This window comes from Oncorhynchus tshawytscha, linkage group LG09 (genome assembly GCF_018296145.1).
Source record: "Oncorhynchus tshawytscha isolate Ot180627B linkage group LG09, Otsh_v2.0, whole genome shotgun sequence".
NCBI classification, from domain to species: domain Eukaryota; kingdom Metazoa; phylum Chordata; class Actinopteri; order Salmoniformes; family Salmonidae; genus Oncorhynchus; species Oncorhynchus tshawytscha.
This window is the reverse complement of record NC_056437.1, coordinates 29,738,627-29,762,164: the sequence shown is the minus strand read 5'-3', so window position 1 is coordinate 29,762,164 and position 23,538 is coordinate 29,738,627. Positions and strand designations below refer to the sequence as shown.

The window sequence follows — 23,538 nt, the reverse complement described above, 5'->3', positions numbered from 1 at the left end:
CTGTAATACAATGTAAGGGCCATGTGAGAATCTCTGGTAATTTACCCTATTTCTTAAGTTATCTTTGCGGATTTGTATTTGCCTATAGGGCGCAAAAAAGCTGGGACCATGGCTGGCAAGTGAGCTGCGTCACATACGCCTAAAATAACATTGCAGGAATGCGGTTGGGTTTGGGACCAGTCCTTGCAGCAGGTGGGAGTCGGAGGGATGAAGAAATCGGTCCAGGGCAGACCTCTACTGTGCACAATGACAGTGAAGCCTGTAACACTTTAGAGCTGTTTATTATTGTGTCAGTGGGAAAAGTAGGGAATTAGCTAGGTAAACTGACAGATCAATAACGTTACATTGACATACTGACTAATAGAACTCCCATTGCACTGAAAAAACGCCGGAATATCAATCTTCAATCGTTTGGCCGATGGTTTTTCATCATTTGATTCGGATGTAGTTTGATCGAGGCAAAAACAAGAGCTAATGAGCCAACTTTTGGCCAACTCTCTTTAACGCTACATATAGCTATCTGACAGATTACTAGAGGCTAGAGCTGACCTGGCTGTGGTAGCTACTCACTAGTGTAGGTTATTCATCTACCTCAGTCAAGAGGGGATGAAACATGTCAGTTACAATACTAGCGCAGCAATGCGAATAAACACTAGGTTAGTTTTTTCTGTTAACTTCTCTAGGGTAGGGGGCAGCATTTGGAATTTTGGATGAAAAGCAGGCCCATGTTAAACTGCCTTCTACTCAGGCCCAGAAGATAGGGTATGCATATAATTTGTAGATTTTGATAGAAAACACTCTAAAGTTTCCAAAACTGTTAAAATAATGTCTGTGAGTATAACAGAACTGATTTGGCAGGCGAAAACCTGAGAAAAATCCATTCAGGAAGTAGGATTGTTGTTGTTGTAGTTTTCTATTCAATGCCATTACAGTATCCATTGATTTAGGACTCAAATTGCAGTTCCTATGCCTTCCACTAGTGTCAACAAACTGGAAGTGTGACATCTTTCTCCAATGACTTCCTAAGACTGAAGTATTTAGTCAGTTATCAGTTACTCCATATCAAGGCTAGATGGGGCTGAATGGCAACAACTGCAAAGCAACTAATTCATCTCATTGGTTCATGACTGTTCAGTCTTGAATATATATGTAGATATGTATGGTCAAAAGCCTATACCGCTCCAGTGTCTAGCTGGAACTCCACACCCCCGAAGGCCCAACTTCCTGCTTTTATCCTATCACTAACACACTTACCACAGTACAATGAATGGGAAAAGGGGGGAGACCAAATCTAAGTTACACTATTAACAAAAGGAATATATCTCAATCAGGTAAATATAAATCAGAAAGGTACGTACCTAATATTTCAACATATACATTCATATATTTACACACACGGTGCTCTGAATGTTCTGTCTTTTATACATATGTCTATATCAGCTCTAACAGAATGTTTTATTAAACCTTCAAAAGGGACACACACCAACACAATCATGGAAGTTTATCAATCAAAGTCATTGACAGGAAAAGTAATTTACTACATCACTTATAGTAGCAGCCTCTCCCCCTCATTTGCTTAATTTGGGGAATGGGATGGAGAAATGGTTTACTATAGGCAGGGTGGGACTCAACAGGTTCAATGCATCCCAATGGGTATCCTTTTCCCTGTATAATGCACTCTGTTTGACCACAGCCCTATGGCCCTTGAAACAAATTAGTGCACTATGTATAGGGAATAGGGTGCCATTTGGGACACAGTCCAGTCCATCTGTTGATGAAGCCACATGAAGTCAATGGCTGCATATCAATTGTCTATCCTTCTCCTCGTGGATATCCAAGCATTGGACAGGTGTAAGTATTGGCTTGAGATACTTTATACCATTATTAAATCCCTGAGATGAGAAGAAATGTGCAAGTCCACACTTTGGGAGAAGGACAATGGATATGCAGCCAATGTTAATGCTGACACAACTTTGAGTCATTAGTAAAGATACAAAAAAGGGTATTCTATAAAAGGGCAAATAACTGACAATTTGTTGCAGTAGTATGTAAGATAATGGATGCCGAGTATAGGTTAATTATGGACTTAAAACATTGCTGTTAACAGCGCCACACTCAGGCAGAAAACTGAATGTTATTCTCAGGCAGGCCCGTCATTTCAAAGCAAATTTAATGACATCTTTATTTGTATTTCTAATGTATTCCAAACACAGGTTGTAACCAAATGATCCCAATAATTCTGGTAGTAAACGATGCCCCCTCTGGTATGTTCTGTTGCGAACTGTTTGGGACTCGTTGTTTCCCTATTTAGGACTACTACTCAGATATTTTACTTAGGTCAGAAACGAAATTAACTGCAATACATTGGTCTCAAATATACTAGCATAACTAGTTTACACAGAACCACCGCGGACCCATAGCAAAATTACAGGCTATAAAACGTGTCCCGGTGCAACATGTTTAGCTCTGTCCACTGGGGCGTGGTTTACGGAGCGCTCTCTGAAGTAAACGCTCCTATAGTATTTCAACCGATCGAGTTCACACCACACAAGCTTTCCCCGTCATCAATTTGGGCACCGTATAGTAAGAGTAACCCAGCCAACCTATAGACAAAAAAAAATCATTCACCATCCCAAGCGCTCCTCCTTGGCTGTTGGTGGGTTAGCTAAAGAGAATCTAGCTAGCATTTATGTATGTTTTTTTTCTTGTTAGCCGTGAATTTATGTAATTACGGGTGTTTGGCTACTTCAATCGTATCCCTCGTAGGTCCAAAATGCCTAACATAAAGATATTCAGCGGCAGCTCTCATCCGGACCTTGGTCAGAAAATTGCGGACCGCCTGGGACTTGAACTGGGGAAGGTTGTGACTAAAAAATTCAGCAATCAGGAGACATGGTAGGTTGTGTCTAAGCAATTGAGATTTTACCGAATACCAGTTATATTGCAAGCAAACGTTAGTTATTTTTGACAAATGTGTGAATTTTGTAGTAATTGTTTGCCAATGTTAGATAACGGTGAGTTTAAAATTAGCCCACATGGCCAATTGAAAGTGCGAGTGAGTGGTCGTTGTTGCTAGCTATAGTAGCTACGATTAGTTTACCACAAACCGGGCATTGGAGTTTAACGGCGGTTGGCATCTACTACTGGTACAGGTTTGTATCTAGTTAACTAGTTGTTGGCAATTTTAGATTTACCATCAAATGAGACCGGGTAAGGGAAGGAGGCCTCGAACTTCAACTCCCAAAAACCGTTTGGATTGTAGTCGTGGGGATGTCATTTCAATGACCTTTCATGGGATCGTCACTTGTTGCCACAATGTCAAACCCCGCCTATTTCTAAAATACGTAATCAAATGTGATTTCAAACCTAAACTTAACGTTATGCCTAACCTTACATTAAGACCAAACAGCAAATGTTAACATTTTACGATGTCATTTTTTACGATATACCCGATTTTGACGTTGTGGCTGCTATCTAGTGGAAACCCCTTCGTGGCCCTTTACATGTATAAATGGCTAGCAAGCAGAGCGGGCTAGTTAAACCATTCACAGTGAATCACATACCATTAATTGTCCCTCACGTGTGAATAGTATGCGCTACTTCTGCATGGATGCCGCGTTCACGTGCTATTCGGAACTCAGAAATGTATGGTTTGTTAACTTGCAGCACGTGTATAACTACAGCCAGTTAGCTCGTCTGACATTTCCGAGTTTTTTTTTTTTAGTTCCGACTACTACTTGAACGCTGCACGAGATCATGGCATCATCACCTTTATTCAGGTTGACTGTTGGTGTTTCAAGACAACTGTGAACTCGTACTTCAGGACGGAAAGTAGGAACTCTAGAAAGATGCCACGTTCAAAACAACTGTAAATTCGGAAAAATACGAGGTTTATCATGACGTCAGTGATCTTCATGTCGGAAATTCAGAGCTCTGCAAATAGTTTCCGAGTTGGATGAACGTTAAAATCGTTTTTTTCCGAGTTCCCAGTGTTGAACACGGCAAGAGGCCAGCGTTTCCGATTAGAATTACCTTTAAACGATTTCCCCCCAGTTTTCCGAGTTCCAGTTGTCTTGAATGCTCTGAAGTCGTAGATTTCCGAGGTCCCAGATGTTTTGAAAGCGGCATTTGGCTAGCTAATTTTACATCCTCCCAGTAGTGGGAATCTTTTTTTGCTTAATTGACTTCTAGCCAATTTGTCATGCTAAAAGCTTATAATTGTATTACTCTACTTCCTTTTAATGCTAGCACTCACACTGACCCTCTAGCAGTAGGTGAAGTTGGTAGGCGATGTACTCTTGCAACAAATTATTTTCCATCCATCACAGGAGTTCAGTCTTATCAAACCAATTGAAATTATTTTCATATAACCATATTAGTACTTCTGAGTTGTACTGTGTTTTTACTAGTGTTGTAAAATGATCCTGTTTGACAGTAGACATGGGACTTGCTTGCTTGTTGCAGGGTATAAGTAGCAGGTGCCTTTGACATGTGAAAAGCTTAAGAATATTGTTTACCTGGAGGTTTGTAATAATAGCCCTCATCCTGAGTGTTGACATCCATAGGGTTCTTCAATATCCTCTGTTTCTTTTTCAAGTTATGTTGGTATAATGTTAGATCACAGAATAGTTGGTAGAGCAGAAATGTATAACTGTGAATATACAGAACATTCATTCGTTGAGTTGTATCCATTGACCTGGAAGCCCATGATTCTATGATCTTATTGTTCTCTACCTGTTATGGGCCTGTCACCATGGATAGTCTACTGTCTGACACCACATGATTTACTCCTGCAGCGTGGAGATTGGGGAGAGTGTCAGAGGAGAGGATGTCTACATTGTCCAGAGTGGTTGTGGTGAGATTAACGATAACTTAATGGAGCTCCTCATCATGATCAATGCCTGTAAGATTGCCTCTGCCTCACGAGTCACGGCTGTCATCCCCTGTTTCCCATATGCAAGACAAGACAAGAAGGACAAGGTGGGGGTGAGGGAAACTTAAATCGTTTGTTCTTTATTCACATCACCAACACACTACACCAGGGGTTCCCAAACTTTTTTGGCCCACGACCCCATTTTGATGTCTAAAAATTCTCACGGACCCAACCATGTGGACATTTTTGTTGTAATTAACTGCCAACGTTAACTTTTTATTTTATTTGGGGCAATGGCAGTCAATTGAAAAACATTCTAATACTATTTCTGATTGTCTTCTCAACTTATCACATACTTTTAATATGGGGCTATGACAGTAATTTGCAAATTAGTCTGATGTCTCTTCTCACTGCCACTAATGAGATGGGTGTGCTTGATGCATGTTGCGTCAGGGGGTGTGGTCAAAAGTGTGCACCTAATCTCTGCTGTCACATCCAACCTGGATCTATATTTGGTTTTAATGCAGACAAGATCACTGAATGCAGCTTCACACAGATTTTTTTTATTTCACCTTTATTTAACCAGTTAGGCTAGTTGAGAACAAGTTCTCATTTGCAACTGCGACCTGGCCAAGATAAAGCATAGCAGTGTGAACAGACAACACAGAGTTACACATGGAGTAAACAATTAACAAGTCAATAACACAGTAGAAAAAAAGGGAGCCTATATACATTGTGTGCAAAAGGCATGAGGAGGTAGGTGAATAATTACAATTTTGCAGATTAACACTGGAGTGATAAATGATCAGATGGTCATGTACAGGTAGAGATATTGGTGTGCAAAAGAGCAGAAAAGTAAATAAATTAAAACAGTATGGGGATGAGGTAGGTAAAAATGGGTGGGCTATTTACCGATAGACTATGTACAGCTGCAGCGATCAGTTAGCTGCTCAGATAGCAGATGTTTGAAGTTGGTGAGGGAGATAAAAGTCTCCAACTTCAGCGATTTTTGCAATTCGTTCCAGTCACAGGCAGCAGAGAACTGAAACGAAAGGCAGCCAAATGAGGTGTTGGCTTTAGGGATGATCAGTGAGATACACCTGCTGGAGCTGGCGAAGGGTACCAAGGGTACCATGAGTTGTAATGCTTAGAGGGAGACTGCAGGTAATTCCCTTTGAGTCGGGAACAAAAACGCCTCCGTTGTCTGCAGCATTCGGTCATATGACTGCTTGATCAGCTGTTTGATTTCACTTACCGGCATGTCAACTGAGTCAGGATTGGGAAGTAGGTCAGAAAGTGCTCTTCCAAGTGTTGGAGGTGAGCAGCCATCAATCGTGTGGGACACTTACTGATTCTGTTTTCTGTTAGAAACATGCACAGCTGAGGAAAGGTGTCATGGTTCACTTTGGACTCTCCAATAAGAATTCTATCCTCTGAATCCACTGATTCACTCATCTGTAACATGTTTTTGTATTTCCCCTCCATGCTTGCGTTCAGTTTCCCAAATATGTCTGTTACATGACAACCGTTCATCTCTCAATGCGAAAAAATCTTTCCAACACTCCCTCTCGATAACTGCCACGCCTTGGTGTGAAATTGAACATTGTCATGCTCTGATCCCATATCTCCACATAGTTTTGCGAACAGGTGTGTGTGTGCAGTGGATGTAGTTTATACAATCAAAGTTACCTGCTGCAATTTCTCAGTGTTCTGTGCTCAGCTCTTTTGCTGCCAGTTGCTCTCAGTATATCCATATGGGAGAGGGAGACATTCATAACTAGAGTGCAGAGGCTTGCCCTGCCCCGCCATAGATTGAGCCCCATCTGTGCAAAAGTCCACCGTTTGAGCCCATGGAATTTGTTTTTCGTCAATATGGCCACGCAGCAAACTGAACATCTCTTCTGCCGTTTTATGCTCTTGAATCGTGAGACTGAGCAATCGGTCCTGGTAAATAGCATTCCCTGACGTGTATAGAGAACAAAAGTCAATGCGTGGGCATCTCGGCCCTCACAGCTAATGTCCATTTGGAGAGCATAAGCTGGGGAGTTTGTCATTGTCAGTTTTCTTTTGATTGCTAGCAATCGCATTAATTCTTAGTTTAGCTGTGTTATTTGACAAAGGTATTGATGTGAGTTTCTGCACCTCTGCCTCCCAACACATTGTTTTCACTATATCAATTGCGTCCTGTGACATGAATGTCTCTGCAATAGTGTGTGGTTTCATATGGCGTAGCGTAGCGGGCCTAGCAATTCACAGTGGGAATGAAATTCTCCCGCGACCCCATTTTTAATATCAGGAGACCGCAAATGGGGCTCGTAACCCCTAGTTTGGGAACCGCTGCTCTGCACTATCAATATCAATCAGTCAGTGATTTGATTTGATTGATCTCAGCAAATATTTGACTGCTTTTCAAAAATGCCCTGTTGGACGAACCACTTTGGTTGAATGGACTAACTAGGGTTGCACATTTTGGGGAATATTGAGGTGGAAACTTTCTATGGGAATTAACGGAAATATATGCAAATTATTAATAACATTTAGGTGTTTTTTGCATTGCATACATTTACCATTATTATATGGAAACAGAAACATAAGGTAAAAGGTTTATCATAAGTAGACATAATTGCAAATTATTAAATCATTCCAATAGAAAAAAAAATGCTATGAATTGAACTTTAATTAAATGAGTTGACTCTTCACATGGGATGATTTCACTGAACATCAAAAGAAAGGGAATATTGAATGATCCAAATGATTCATCGCATCTCCCAAAAACGTTTTCAATGTGCATCTGTAAAATGAAAACCAAAACTTTAGTTTTTACTGTCTTCCTCTGAGGCTTCCATGTCTTCTCCCTGGACCTCCTCAATGTCCAACTCTTGAACATCAGACTCTGAGGCCTCATCTTCACTGTCACTTTCCATCCTCTTTGAGAATGGCTCATTATCTGGCTCAAATTTGCCTGGATGGCTACCAATTTTTCTATCCTTGTATTGGTCAACCAGGTGCGTGCTTTGGTGTGTGTGTTCCCAAACAAGAACCAGTTGCTCTCTGATGTTGGTGTGATTTGGAGGATGATGGAGGCAACAGGGGAAGAGCCTCCGATCCACAAAAGCCCTTCCACCAGATGGCTGATGAGATATGTTGGCACGACTGCTATATTGCATCTCCATCCAAAAGCCCTTGCTTGGAAGTGTACTTCGCCAGACTGCCAAGAACCTTGCCCTCATCCAGGCCAAGGTGGAGAGACACAGTAGTGATGACACCATAGGCCTTGTTGATCTCTGCACCAGACAGGATGCTCTTGCCAGCATACTTGGGGTCCAACATGTACGTTGCGGCGTGTATGGGCTTCAGGCAGAAGTCTTCACGCTTTTTGATGTATCTCAGAACTGCAGTTTCCTCTGCTTGGAGCAACAGTGAAGTGGGCAGGGCAGTACGGATTTCTTCTCTTACACCTGCAAGTAAAGTCTGAACATGAGACAGTATGGCATTGTCTCCCTCAATCTGTTCAATGGCTAACTGCTATAGGTTTCAGGTTGCTTACCACTCTCTCCCAAAATACATCATCCAGGGGGATCCTCTTGATGGCAGACTGTGATAAGGCCATTTCTTGGAGAGACTCCTTCCCCTCCAGGAGACTGTCAAACATTTAATTATTGTAGTTAATTATTCCTTCCCCACGAACATTTGACCACCCATCAGAGATGATTGCAAAAGTCTGCTTTCTCTATGATTTGCTTGACCTTCACTTGAACTCTGCATCCAGAAAATGAGTAGATAAAGCATGTCTGGTTGGAGGGGTGTATGCTGGGCGAAGAACATTCAGAAATCTCTTCCAATACACATTGCCTGTGAGCATCAGAAGTGAACCAGTTGCATACGCAGCTCGAATAAGACATTCATCAGCATTTCTGACTACGTTCCTCCATGGAGTCCAAAAAACTTCTGATTCCAGGAGGACCATGAGCTGTTATCGATACGGTGTCTGATTTATAATTTTCACCTCGAATAGAAGTAGAGGGACTCTTGTCAGAGGTTGTGAGAGCTGAGGGAACTTTATGCACATGGCCAGATGATTCTGCATCTTTGTTGCATTCTTCATGATTTGGCTCAGTATTTGCAAATGTACACAGCTTTTCCTTCTACATTAGCTGCAGTGAAAAGTCTCCACACATCAGATAGTGCCCGTGGCATTTTCCTGTAAAGATTAGAAAAAAAATGAGCAAAAAAGTCATAACTCGATGTACAGAAATAGTTTAGCAGTTAGATTAAACAACTCCTTTCTAAGATATTTTTTTTGAATGAAGCATGTATGGAAACAGGTTAATTAACACTTCAGTCAGCAGGCTCAAGCAAGCTAAAACCATGGTAGAAAAAACTAACTAGCAGAATTTAGCAAGTTAGAAATTATTTTAACACTTTGCTGTAGGCTACTATTTACTTGTTAACAAAAAATGTGATATAAAATATATTCACCCCACCCAGTATTGTAATCAGAACTGACCAGAAAGAATGTAAGTCCTTGGCTCAGACAGTGTAATAGTGTGGGCTAAATAGCATCTCATTAGTGTGCAAGATCTTGAGAATCAGCTGTACATGTGATGGAAGAGTGCACTGTGCATGCAGAGGGTTACAATTCCATTGAATTGGGGATAGTTTAACCAAAATATGCTGCACAAAAAATGGTTCACTGTTATAAGCTAATTATTTTGATGAATTTAAGCAACATTTCCAAAATTCCAGGGCTTAACTTCCCCATGAGAAATTTCTGGAAATTAACCGGAAAGTTTCGGACCCTTTACACCCCTACTGACAAAGCTAATTCAGAAAAGAGATGGGTATTCCTCCTTTTTAATATTTTAAAAATATATAATTGTGGCTCAATGGTCCTTCAGGCATTGTTAACCTCTATGCTTATACAATGTTCTTCTTCACAGAGTCGGGCACCCATCTCTGCAAAGCTGGTGGCCAACATGTTGTCAGTGTCAGGAGCCAATCACATTATCACCATGGACCTGCATGCCTCGCAGATACAGGTGAGCAATCTGGCACATTAGTTGTCTCATTTCATCAGTATATTGCAGTCACTGGTGTAGGATTCACAAGTAAGATGTACAAAATATTCATTAGACTATACTTGTGTTACATACTATAATGAGCCACATTACATTTTCTCCAAAAAGCTGTTGCAAGTAAGGAAGTTTGAGGACACTGACTAATGATCCTGTATCTTATCATGATTTTGCTCTCTGTACGCCTCTGTAGGGGTTCTTTGATATCCCTGTGGACAATCTATACGCTGAGCCAGCTGTGCTGAAATGGATAAAAGAGAACATCAATGAGTGGAAGAATTGCACCATTGTGTCTCCTGATGCCGGAGGAGCAAAAAGGTAAAGCGGGTACCAATGGGCCTACAGATGCTTCATCAATTCCAAGGGACAGATTTTAGTTGTTAGAAATATCAGCATGTTGAAAGGATGATTGTGGATCAATTCATTAAGGTGTTTGTTACTTTCACCTCGTTCATTATTACAACCATTTAGTTGTAATTAGGCAACAAACTTTTTGATACTGTCATCAGTGCATGTGTTTGTAATTTGCGATTTATCATATAGTAAGAAACTGGTTTATAATTCTATGTTAATTGTAATGTGATGTAACTCTGTGGAATAATTGACATCATCTGTAGTACCATAACCTCGCCAATCTGTGGATTCCCCTTGCAGGGTCACCTCTATAGCAGACAGGCTGAATGTGGACTTCGCTCTCATCCACAAAGAGCGAAAGAAGGCTAACGAGGTGGACCGCATGGTCCTGGTGGGGGACGTGAAGGACAGAGTGGCCATCTTAGTTGATGACATGGCAGACACCTGCGGCACCATCTGCCATGCTGCAGATAAGTGAGTCACTACTGTGTTTTAGCTGCATAGATCTTTACAGAGCAGAGACTGAATATAAAATCTTTAAATGTACAACCGATACTGACAAACTATTACATTTGTTTAGGGAACAGTCTCTGAAAATATCAATTGGATAGCAAGGTTGTTTACAAACAAAGGGGGGTGAATTCAACCTATTTTAATTTTAGTTTACTTTTTTGTTTGTCTTTTTTTTCCTTCTGGACATCCAGGCTCGTCTCTGCTGGAGCTACAAAGGTCTACGCTATCCTAACCCATGGGATCTTTTCAGGCCCTGCCATCACCCGCATTAACAATGCCTGTTTTGAGGCTGTGGTTGTGACGAATACCATCCCACAGGAGGACAAGATGAAACACTGTTCAAAAATACAGGTCAGATTGGAGCTTGGCGATATGGAGATTCGCAATATATATTTTTTGTACAATTAAAGGTAAAATACACTGCATGTCAAACAGTCAGCAATAATCTAATGAATTCAGGGCTTGTGAAATTATACTTAGGCTAAAATATAAGCCTTCCACAACCATAAGACCCACTAATAATTAGTGCTCAGCGACTAACTGAAATGTAGATTATTTTTTTGTTTGTTTTTTAAACAACTGACAGAAGTTGACTCAATTTGTTTGAGTTTCATTTTTTTTTTTTTTTCTTCTGAGCTCAAGGCGCACGCACATTGCACAGTTTCTCTACAGATAATTCAGATCCCATCCTGAACTGTGATGTAGTAGGGAGTTTGTAATTTCCAACAGGCCAATATTCTACATACAGTACCAGTCAAAAGTTTGGACACACCTCATTCAAAGGTTTTTCTCTATTTGGACTATTTTCTACATTGTACAATGATAGTGAAGACATCAAAACTATGAAATAACACATGGAATCAAGTAGTAACCAAAAAGTGTTTAAATATTTTAGATTATTCAAAATAACCACCCGTTGCCTTGATGAAAGCTTTGCACACTCTTGGTATTCTCTCAACCAGCTTCACCTGGAATGCTTTTCCAACAGTCTTGAAGGAGTTCCCACAAGCTGAGCACTTGTTGGCTGCTTTTCCTTTACTCTGCGGTCCAAGTCATTCCAAACCATCTCAATTGGGTTGAGGTTGGGGGATTGTGGAGGCCAGGTCATCTGATGCAGCACTCCATCACTCTCCTTCTTGGTCAGATAGCCCTTACACTGCCTGGAGATGTGTTGGGTTATTGTTTTGTTGAAAAACAAATGATAGTCCCACTAAGTGCAAACCAGATGGGGTGGCGTATCGCTGTGGTAGCCATGCTGGTTAAGTGTGCTTTGAATTCTAAAAAAATCAATGACCGTGTCAACTGGAGGTCGACCAATTAATCGGAATGGCCGATTTTAATTCGGGCCGATTTCAAGTTTTCATAACAATCGGTAATCAGCGTTTTTGGATGCCGATTATGGCCAATTATATTGCAATCCACGAGGAGACTGCGTGGCAGGCTGACCACCTGTTATGCAAGTGCAGGCAGCAAGGAGCCGTGGTAAGTTGCTAGCTTGCATTTAAACTTATCTTATATAAAATGTTTTTAAAAAATCGATCTTAACATAATCACTAGTTAACTACACATGTTGATGATATTACTAGTTTAACTAGCTTGTCCTGTGTTACATATAACCAATGCAGTGCCTGAAATTGTGTCACTTCTCTTGCGTTCATTGTAAGCAGAGTCCGGGTATATGCAGCAGTTTGGTTCGTTGCGAACTGTGTGAAGACCATTTCTTCCTAACAAAGACCGTAATTCATTTGCCAGAATTGTACATAATTATGACATAACATTGAAGGTTGTGCAATGTAACAGCAATATTTAGACTAAGGGTTGCTACCCGTTCCGTAAAATACGTAACGGTTCCGTATTTCACTGAATGGATGAACGTTTTGTTTTCGAAATGATAGTTTACGGATTTGACCATATTAATGACCCACGGCTCATGTTTCTATGTGTTTATTATATTATAATTAAGTCTGATTTGATAGAGCAGTCTGACTGAGGCGGTGGTAGGCAGCGGCAAGGCTCGTATGCATTCATTCAAACCGCACTTTCCTCCGTTTGCCAGCAGCGTTTTGCAATGCTTTTGAAGCACAGTGCTGTTTATGACTTCAAGCCTATCATCTCCCGAGATTAGGCTGGCAATACTATAGTGCCTATAAGAACATCGAATAGTCAAAGGTCTATGAAACACAAATGGCATAGAGAGAAATTGTCCTATAATAACTACAACTTAAAACTTCTTAACAGGGAATATTGAAGACTCGTGAAAAAGCTTTCATATGTTCTGAGCAAGGAATTTAAACGTTAGCTTTTTCAAATGGTACATATTGCACTTTTACTTTTTGTATTATTATATTATATTACTTTTTGCACTTGTTTTTGCATTATTTAAACCAAATTGAACGTTTGATTATATTAAATGGATTTTATGTATTAAGATAAAATAAGTATTCATTAAGTTTTGTTGTAATTGTCATTATTACAAATATATACAGTTGAAGTCAAAGTTTACATACACCTTAGCCAAATACATTTAACTCAGTTTTTCACAATTCCTGACATTTAATCCTAGTAAAAATTCCCTGTTTTAGGTCAGTTAGGATCACAACTTTATTTTAAGAATGTGAAATGTCAGAATAATAGTAGAGAATTATTTCTTTCTTTCATCACATTCCCAGTGGGTCAGAAGTTTACATGCTACCAAATACTAATTGAGTGTATTGCCTTTAAATTGTTTAGCCTTCCACAAGCTTCCCACAATAAGTTGGGTACATTTTGGCCCGTTCCTCCTGACAGAGCTGGTGTAACTGATTCAGGCTTGTAGGCCTCCTTGCTCGCACACGCTTTTTCAGTTCTGCCCACACATTTCTATAGGATTGAGGTCAGGGCTTTGTGATGGCCACTCCAATACCTTGACTTTGTTGTTCTTAAGCCATTTTGCCACATCTTTGGATGTATGCTTGGGGTCATTGTCCATTTGGAAGACCCATTTGCAAACAAGCTTTAACTTCCTGACTGATGTCTTGAGATGTTGCTTCAATATACCCACATCATTTTCCTACCTCATGATGCCATCTATTTTGTGACGTGTGCCAGTCCCTCCTGCAGCAGAGCAACCCCACAACATGATCCTGCCAGCCCCGTGCTTCACGGTTGGTTTGCAAGCTTCCCCCTTTTCCCTCCAAACATAATGATGGTCATTATGGTCAAACAGTTCTATTTGTTTCATCAGACCAGAGGACGTTTCTCCAAAACGTATGATCTTTGTCCCCATGTACAGTTGCAAACCGTAGTGTGGCTTTTTTTTTATGGCGGTTTTGGAGTAGTGGCTTCTTCCTTGCTGAGCGGCCGTTCAGGTTATGTTGATATAGGACTTGTTTTACTGTGGATATAGATACCTTTGTACCCGTTTCCTCCAGCATCTTCACAAGGTCCTTTACTGTTACTCTGGGAGTCATTTGCACATTTCGGACCAAAGTACGTTCATCTCTAGGAGACAGTATGCGTCTCCTTCCTGAGCAGTATGATGGCTGCGTGGTCCCATGGTGTTTATACTTGTGTACTATTGTTTGTACAGATGAACGTGGTACCTTCAGGTGTTTGGAAATTCCTCCCAAGTATGAACCAGACTTGTGGAGGTCTACAATGTTTTTTTCTGAGATCTTGGCTGATTTCTTTTGATTAATTTTGGTTACAAATTTAACCAGAACTATGCACATTCACTAATAATGACCAACTTAGCAGGCAATATAGAAAATGAACACTGGCCTCATAAACATCTCTCAAGCACAAGTCCATGTGCTAGGGAGTAGCCAGCTAATCTTTATATTTAAAGTCTAGCTAATGGATCAATTTGCTTGCTAACAAGGTAGAACAGTTGAATAATTAACACACCCTTCTGTCAGTCTCCAACTGTTTTAACAGCATGACAGACTATCCACTTTTTTCAGATGTTGAATTCAAGTGGCCTACCTTATTTCTCAGAATGAGAACGAGTTGCCAATTCCTTATATAATTGTTGTTTATGCTCATTGCACATTTTAGAAAATAAGTCTGGCTAAAATGCTGCTAGGGGTAACCCGCACTTGACAAACTGAGCATTCATTTTCCAGACTCAATATTCATTGATACTCCTGTTTTTCCTGTGTCTGCTCATCGAGGAATTTGAGGAGTTGAGAGACAACCTTTCCAATGTTACCCTTTTTAAGTTCTTGTCTATTACAGTAAAATAATTTCTCAATGTGTTTCGGTGTCCATATGACCGATTGTTGGACCAAACCTCAAATGCAAATTGAAACTTTCTCTGACAAGTGGTTTTCTTTCATATTTGTTTGTGTGTGATAACAGGAATGTGCACCATCGCAGAAGTGAAAGCGACAAGACCATATAGACATAAGAACAAGTGGGCTTAAGCGCTTATACATAGAACATTTTTTATAGAGATTCTTGTGACGTAGGCGTTTGGAATATCGCGCTAAAACATAATTAATTTGATAAATCGCCCAGCCCTAGGTGTGAATCCCTGCCTCAGCACCTAACGCTTTACTTGTTGTTGCAGGGTTTAGGTCACTTCGGGAATTTGAACATAATATTTTCTAAAATAATTTAATTGTAGTTCATTTTCTGAACTGTAAGAAATTCACTGAAAGTGGCTGAAGTTTGGACAAATGTTTTGCTTTCACAAATAGCAGATCACATGACACCAGTACAGAGCACACATACCAACCTCCCTCCACTCCATAGCAACCTCTTTTAAACAATGTCCAATGATTATCTAAGCAGCAGGCTGTCAATCTTCATTTCCATGGCTCAGCATGTTGCCTTAACTACAGTATCTGCTTGATGAATTCTTACTGTGTATTGCATTGTCCTCGTCTCTTTACTGTGTTGAAACTATGCTACAGTGTCTTCAGAAAGTTCTCCGACCCCTTGACCTTTTCCACGTTTTGTTACGTTACAGCCTTATTCTAAAATAGGATTGAAATAATTATCTACACACAATACCCCATAATGACAAAGCGAAACAACAGGTTTTTAGAAATGTATTAAAATTACAAACAGAACTTTGTTTTCAGACCCTTTGCTATGAGATTTGAAATTGAGCTCCGGTACATCCTGTTTACATTGATCATCCTTTGTTTCTACAACTTGATTGGTCCACATGTGGTAAATTCAATTGACTGGACATCATTTGGAAAGGCACACGCCTGTCTATATAAGGTCCCACAGTGCATATCAGAGCAAAAACTTTCCAGAAGGACAACCATCTATGCAGCACTCCACCAATCAGGCCTTTATGGTAGTGGCCAGACGGAAGCCACTCCTCAGTAAAAGGCACATGACATCCCGCTTGGAGTTTGCCAAAAGGAACCTAAAGACACTCTGACCATAAGAAACAAGATTCTCTGGTCTGATGAAACCAAGATTGAACTCTTTGGCCTGAATGCCAAGCGTCTGGAGGAAACCTGGCACCATCCCCGTGGTTATGGCAGGATGCTGTGGGGATGTTATTCAGTGGCAGAGACTGGGAGACTCGTCAGGCTCGAGGCAAAGGTGAATGGAGCAAAGTACAGAGATCCTTGATGAAAACCTACTCCAGAGTGCTCAGGACCTCAGACTGGGGTGGAGGTTCATCTTCCAATAGGACAACGACCCTAAGCACATAGCCACGCAGGAGTGGCTTTGGGACAAGTCTCTGAATGTCCTTGAGTAGCCTGGGCTTGAACCTGATCAAACATCTCTGGAGAGACCTGAAAATAGCTGTGCAGCAATTCTCCCCATCCAACCTGACCGAGCTTGAGAGGATCTGCACAGAATAATGGGAGAAACTGCCCAAATACAGGTGTGCCAAGCTTGTAGCGTCATACCCCAAAATACTTGAGGCTGTAATCTTTGCCAAAGGTGCTTCAACAAAGTACTGAGTAAAGAGTCTGAATACTTATGTAAATATGATATATCAGGTTTACTATGCAACAATTTCAACCTATTTTTGCTTTGTCATTATGGGGTATTGTGTGTAGATTTTAATGGGGGGGACTATTTGTTATCCATTTTAGAGTAAGGCTGTAACATAACAAAATGGGGGGAAAGTCAAGTGGTCTGAATAATTTCCAAATGCACTGATATATTACACACATACTGGTGTTTAGTTGACCAATTGTTTTCTTTGGCGGTTTGAAGTTATCCGTGAGGCAATATTCAAGAAGTCTTGAGTGAGATTCTGGTTTGTTAATTAGTTTTCTCATTTCAGGTTATTGACATCTCCATGATCTTGGCAGAGGCTATTCGCCGGACACACAACGGGGAGTCTGTGTCGTATCTCTTCAGCCATGTTCCCTTGTAACAAGGTGAACCTGGTGAACCTGTACCAAAGGAGGGATGTCTGGAGCACCACAATCACAGCCCATTCATTCATTTCCCATGTCAAGACAAGGGATGGAAGTAGTTAGTAAATATTCCTACCGTGGGGTAGGCTACTTTGTCCAATATTCTGTTATTGCACTGGCTATCTACAGGTTTGACCTTTTTGACTTGTCAAATGCAGATTTGAGTTACTTGGTGTAATAATATGCCAGGTTGTTGTTACATATAAGCATTGTCTATTGTAAGATTGAAAGTCGTAGTTTACATTGCTGCTGACGCCCTAGTTTGAGAGAAATGCTCCAAGATGGCTAGTTCTGTTTTATGAGCTTGTTTGTTTTTTGTCACTATTTTTTTATATGGGGGGACTTGAAATGTGAAGCTACCCACTTGCATTTCCTAGACAGTATTTTTAATTTTACGACGAAGGTGCTTTTGGCACAGTTGTTCAAGAATAAAGCAGTGTGTATTGTTTACATCCTTGCTTTAGTTAAGCTAGTCTTCAGTTGTCTTTATGCTAAATAAGCTTGTTTTTCATGCAATATTCTAGGAAGCGCTTGCTGTTCAGAATTCCGTTAAAGTGTCCTTAATTCTATGCCTTGGCATGTTGATACCATGATTTAAATATTTAGTTGCATGGTTTTATGTAATTGTAATCAAAGCATCACTTGCGGTGCGAACACACTGTGTATAAAACATTAGGAACACCTTTTGAAGTCAATTTGTCTGGGTGTGGACTGTACTACAAGGTGTGAAGTGTTCCACAGGCATGCTGGCCCATGTGTGAAGTTTGGCTGGATGTTCTTCGGGTGGTGGACTATTCTTGATACACACGGGACGCTGCTAAGTGAAAAACGCAGCAGCGTTGCAGTTCATGACTCAAACCGGTGCATCTGGCACCTACTACCATACCCCATTCAATGGTACTAAAATATTTTGGTCTTGCCCAATCACCCTCTGAATGGCACACAAGCCATGTCTCAAGGCTTAAAAATCCATGAACCTGTGTCCTCCCTTCAGCTACACTGATTTAAAGTGGATTTAACAGGTGATCTCAATAAGAGCTAGCTTTCACCTGGCAAGTATGTCACAGGTGTCAAACTCATTCCATGAGGGCAAAGTGTCTGCTGGTTTTCGCTTGTCCCTTGTACTTGATTGATGAATTAAGGTCACTAATTGGCAAGAAACTTCCCACACCTGGTTATCTAGGGATTAATTGAAAGGAAACAGTAAACCTGCGGACACTAGGCTCTCCGTGGAATCAATTTGAAACCCCCTAGTCTGTCATGGAAGGATTTTGTACACCGTGTATACCTAATGAATGTGATTCAATGTCTCTTGCACATCTGCCATCTTTTATTCGTCAAGCAATAAGGCCTTTAATGCATGGAGCTTCTAATGTTGCTGTCACATTAATTTAGCTTTACTAACCCAAGTGGTTTTGCGAGGTATTGGAAAGTTCAAATTATTAAAGGAACTTCAGCGCTCAAACTCGGGAATCCTTCGGGCAGTCGCCGCTTGGGGTAGCATGCGCCCCTTCAACTTCAGTTTAGTCTTCGTCCATTTAGAAAACGACTGCTTGAGCAGCTCAAAATCCTGCGTATGTGTAAGGCCTAATATTTTCTCTTTTTGATTGATTTATAAAGTGTTGTCAGCTATATAACTCTCAAACACAACTATCTGCTTTAATAACTGGTAAGCGCAATACACTGCAAGGCCGTTATACCCCAGAATCAAATCTTTATGATGTTTTTACTGTTTAAATTTGTCTGATTTTTGAGCTGAAACGAACTCCCTTTAAAACCCAGTCAACTCTAAGAAAGACATCTGCAGATTGATTTGAGGATCCTTGTTGCCTTACGTGGAAAATGTGCAGGATTTAACATTGCTTCCATGATATGAGAGATCCTGCCCTCCACAACATGGATACTTGAAATGGATTTATTGGGTTATGATCTTGGAACAATAAAATGATATCTGTAAGTTTGAATCGTTTTCATTATTTATGTTTTTTATCTATGCAATTCAAAGTGAAACTATGATTGGGGAACTTGTCAGTCAGCAGAGATCAGTCTAAAGTTGCTGTTTTTCTATGTATGCATTATATTCCTTTGCTGTAATTAAACCATTTATTTTGGGGTATATGCATCACACAAAAATGGAACAATCTGTAAGGGTGAGGGGGGGGGACTTTGGCGGTTGGCTGACTCAGGTTGTCTATTGTTATCAACTGGTCTTGTGTGGTGAGGAGTATCAAATAATGGCTATCAAACAAAAACACTGTTTTTACTAATGGTGCCATATATTTGATTGTTATACATAAAATGTGTAGCTAGCAATTTCTATTGTTAGAATAGGAGAGGTGTGTGTGTGTGTGTGTGTGTGTATATATTAATTACAGTTGAAGTCCGAAGTTTACATGGTTATGTTGGCATCATTTAAAATTAGTTTTTCCAACCACTCCACAAATTTCTTGTTATCAAACTACAGTTTTGGCAAGTTGGTTAGGATATCTACTTTTTGCATGGCCCAAGTAATTTTTCCAACAATTTTTTTACAGACAGATTATTTCACAATTCCAGTGGGTCAGAAGTTTACATACACTATGACTGTGCCTTTTTTTTTAACTGCTTGGAAAATTACAGAAAAAGGATGCTATGGCTTTAGAAGCTTCTGATAGGCTAATTGACATCATTTGAGTCGGTTGGAGGTGTACCTGTGGTTGTATTTCAAGGCCTACCTTCAAACTCAGTGCCTCTTTGCTTGACATCATGGGGAAATCAGCCAAGACCTCAAAAAATATTGGACATCCCAGAAGTCTGATTCATCCCTGGGAGCAATTTTCAAATGCCTGAAGGTACCACGTTCATCTGTACAAACAATAGTACGCAAGTATAAACACCATGGGACCACGCAGCCGTCATACCGCTCAGGAAGGACACTCATTCTGTCTCCTAGAGATTGAAGAAGCCACTGCTCCAAAACCGCCATAAAAAAGGCAGACGACGGTTTGCAACTGCACATGGGGACAAAGATCGTATTTTTTGGGGAGAAATGTCCTCTGGTCTGATGAAACACAAATAGAACTGTTTGGCCATAATGTTTGGAGGAAAAAGGGATAATGACCATCGTTATGTTTAGAGGGGAAAGGGGGACGCTTGTAAGCTGAAGAACACCATCCCAACCGTGAAGCACAGGGGTGGCAGGATGATGTTGTGGGGGTGCTTGCTGCAAGAGAGACTGGTGCACTTCACAAAATAGATGGTCACAAATGGGTCTTCCAAATGGACAATGACCCCAAGCATACTTCCAAAGTTGTGGCAAAATGGTTTAAGGACAACAAAGTCAAGGTATTGGAATTGCAATCACAGCATCATCGGACTGAGCTTGTTGTCATTGCAGGCAATCTCAACGCTGTGCGTTACAGGGAAGACATCCTCTACCCTCATGTGGTACCCTTCCTGCAGGCTCATCCTGACATGACCCTCCAGCATGACAATTCCATCAGCCATACTGCTCGTTCTGTGCGTGATTTCCTGCAAGACAGGAATGTCAGTGTTTTGCCATGGCCAGCAAAGAGCCCAGATCTCAATTCCTTTGAGCACGTCTAGGACCTGTTGGATCGGAGGGTGAGGGCTAGGGCCATTCCCCCCAGAAATGTCTGGGAACTTGCAGGTGCCTTGGCGGAAGAGTGGGGTAACATCTCACAGCAAGAACTGGCAAATCTGGTGCAATCCATGAGGAGGAGGTGCACTGCAGTACTTAATGCAGCTGGTGACCACACCAGATACTGACTGTTACTTTTGATTTTGACCCCCCACCCCCCCTTTGTTCAGGGACACATTCAATTTCTGTTAGTCACATGTCTGTGGAACTTGTTCAGTTCATGTCCTAGTTGTTGAGTCTTGTTATGTTCACACAAATATTTACACATGTTAAGTTTGCTGAAAATAAATGCAGTTGACAGTGAGAGGACGTTTCTTTTTTTGCTGAGTGTGTGTAATATATATATATACACTGCTCAAAAAAATAAAGGGAACACTTAAACAACACAATGTAACTCCAAGTCAATCACACTTCTGTGAAATCAAACTGTCCACTTAGGAAGCAACACTGACTGACAATAAATTTCACATGCTGTTGTGCAAATGGAATAGACAACAGGTGGCAATTATAGGCAATTAGCAAGACACCCCCCATAAAGGAGTGGTTCTGCAGGTGGGGACCACAGACCACTTCTCAGTTCCTATGCTTCCTGGCTGATGTTTTGGTCACTTTTGAATGCTGGCGGTGCTTTCACTCTAGTGGTAGCATGAGACGGAGTCTACAACCCACACAAGTGGCTCAGGTAGTGCAGCTCATCCAGGATGGCACATCAATGCGAGCTGTGGCAAGAAGGTTTGCTGTGTCTGTCAGCGTAGTGTCCAGAGCATGGAGGCGCTACCAGGAGACAGGCCAGTACATCAGGAGATGTGGAGGAGGCCGTAGGAGGGCAACAACCCAGCAGCAGGACCACTACTTCCGCCTTTGTGCAAGGAGGAGCACTGCCAGAGCCCTGCAAAATGATCTCCAGAAGGCCACAAATGTGCATGTGTTTGCTCAAACGATCAGAAACAGACTCCATGAGGGTGGTATGAGGGCCCAACGTCCACAGGTGGGGGTTGTGCTTGCAGCCCAACACCGTGCAGGACGTTTGGCATTTGCCAGAGAACACCAAGATTGGCAAATTTGCCACTGGTGCCCTGTGCTCATCACAGATGAAAGCAGGTTCACACTGAGCACGTGACAGACGTGACAGAGTCTGGAGACGCCGTGGAGAACGTTCTGCTGCCTGCAACATCCTCCAGCATGACCGGTTTGGCGGTGGGTCAGTCATGGTGTGGGGTGGCATTTCTTTGGGGGGCCGCACAGCCCTCCATGTGCTCGCCAGAGGTAGCCTGACTGCCATTAGGTACCGAGATGAGATCCTCAGACCCCTTGTGAGACCATATGCTGGTGCAAAGTACTGAGTAAAGGCTCTGAATACCTATGTAAATGTGGTATTTCAGCTTTTTGGGGGGGTATTGTGTGTAGATTGATGAGGGGGGAAAAAACAATTTAATCCATTTAAGAGTATGGCTGTAACTTAACAAAATATGGAAAAGAAGTCTGAATACTTTCCAAATGCAGTGTAACTCCCACCGACTACAATTCCAGATAGTCCTGGTTGTATTTACTCAGTGTCTCTATTGCTTTGGTATTTCAGATAACAATGATGCTAGTTTACCACCCTGCATGGATGAGAATGAGCCAAGTGTCTCAGATGACTCCATCACCATGGGCTACAGGCTGCAGGACCTTGCTGACATCTAGGTGATGGCTCTCATGCAGGAGAAGAGTGAGTGTGGAAACTGTCTAATTTTGATTCATACATAGGTCATTCTTGGGCTGCGGTAATATTTTTTACAAATATACTTTTTTTTACTAGAATAAATGCATTTTCTGAACACCCCACAACATTAAGTACATACTAAACCTTCAAGAAAAAATATTTTCCCACCTCAGGCACTAAGGCTCTTTTATTATTGTAAATTTTGTCTGACATGGACACCGTTTATCTTCAATATGGAAGTTGTCTGAATATGATTATAAAAGATAGTTGTGTCCCCCAAACCAATTAAATTATTATGAATATAAAATATCTGTAAAATCTCAGAATTTTGTTATATTAAACCCTGAAATAGACACATTATGTGTCAGTGGGCTTGTAATTTAAAAATATATATAATTATGCTTTCAATTCAGAATTTTAACATAAATCTAATCTTCTTGGGATTGTCCTTAACATTTCAGGCTGAGCTCAGAAAACATTAAATTCATATTTATTCATCTTTTCCATTTTATTTAACAAATATTGTCATGTGACGGGGTTGAGGCTAGGGTGACAGGGTTGAATATTGTAATGGGGTTAAAGAGACATATCGGTTTCCATTTAAACTAGTTTAGTTTACTATCAAAATCACTCCAAGATTTACCCCAAAACATTGCATTTCATTGTATGCAACCATGTAATAAGAACATTAGATATATTTAGAATAATCTGGGTTTTATTAACCAAACTGCAGTAAATATCGAAATAAATAAAAACACATCAGGCATTAGGGTAATTAATGACATTCAACAGGTTTCATCATCAAACTGTTTCAAACTGGCATTTAGAATTTTAATTTGTACCTTTAACTAGCCAAGTCAATTAAGAACACATTCTTATTTACAATGATGGCCTAGGAACAGTGGGTTAACTGACTTGTTCAGGGGCAGAACAACAGATTTATACCTTGTCAGCTCGGGGATTCGATCTAGCAACCTTTCGGTTACACTCTAACCACTTGG

At 40.8% G+C, this 23,538-nt stretch overlaps 1 protein-coding gene across 3 annotated transcripts; it reads left to right on the top strand.

Annotated features, from left to right (window-relative positions):
- Positions 1 to 2,464: 2,464 nt before the first annotated feature.
- prps1a (phosphoribosyl pyrophosphate synthetase 1A) lies at positions 2,465 to 19,156 on the top strand. 3 transcript variants are annotated; one of them, XM_024431583.2, is made up of 7 exons: positions 2,465 to 2,895; positions 4,797 to 4,980; positions 9,814 to 9,912; positions 10,142 to 10,266; positions 10,603 to 10,776; positions 11,007 to 11,166; positions 17,057 to 19,156. In XM_024431583.2, exons 1-7 carry the CDS (start codon positions 2,774 to 2,776, stop codon positions 17,147 to 17,149), a joined length of 957 nt encoding a protein of 318 aa, XP_024287351.1. In that variant the 5' UTR covers positions 2,465 to 2,773; the 3' UTR covers positions 17,150 to 19,156. The 3 variants fall into 3 exon arrangements, with proteins under 3 accessions (XP_024287351.1, XP_024287349.1, XP_024287352.1); XM_024431581.2 differs by having other exon boundaries at positions 4,797 to 4,986; XM_024431584.2 differs by lacking the exon at positions 4,797 to 4,980 and having other exon boundaries at positions 2,760 to 2,895.
- The last annotated feature ends 4,382 nt before the right edge of the window (positions 19,157 to 23,538 follow it).

Bases quoted from the DNA above. Each gene is read 5' to 3' on its own strand.
- prps1a (XM_024431581.2), top strand. From the start codon at position 2,774: ATGCCTAACATAAAGATATTCAGCGGCAGCTCTCATCCGGACCTTGGT. The intron at 2,896-4,796 runs GTAGGTTGTGTC...TTACTCCTGCAG, and splicing joins TTCAGCAATCAGGAGACATG to CGTGGAGATTGGGGAGAGTG. The intron at 10,267-10,602 runs GTAAAGCGGGTA...TTCCCCTTGCAG, and splicing joins GATGCCGGAGGAGCAAAAAG to GGTCACCTCTATAGCAGACA.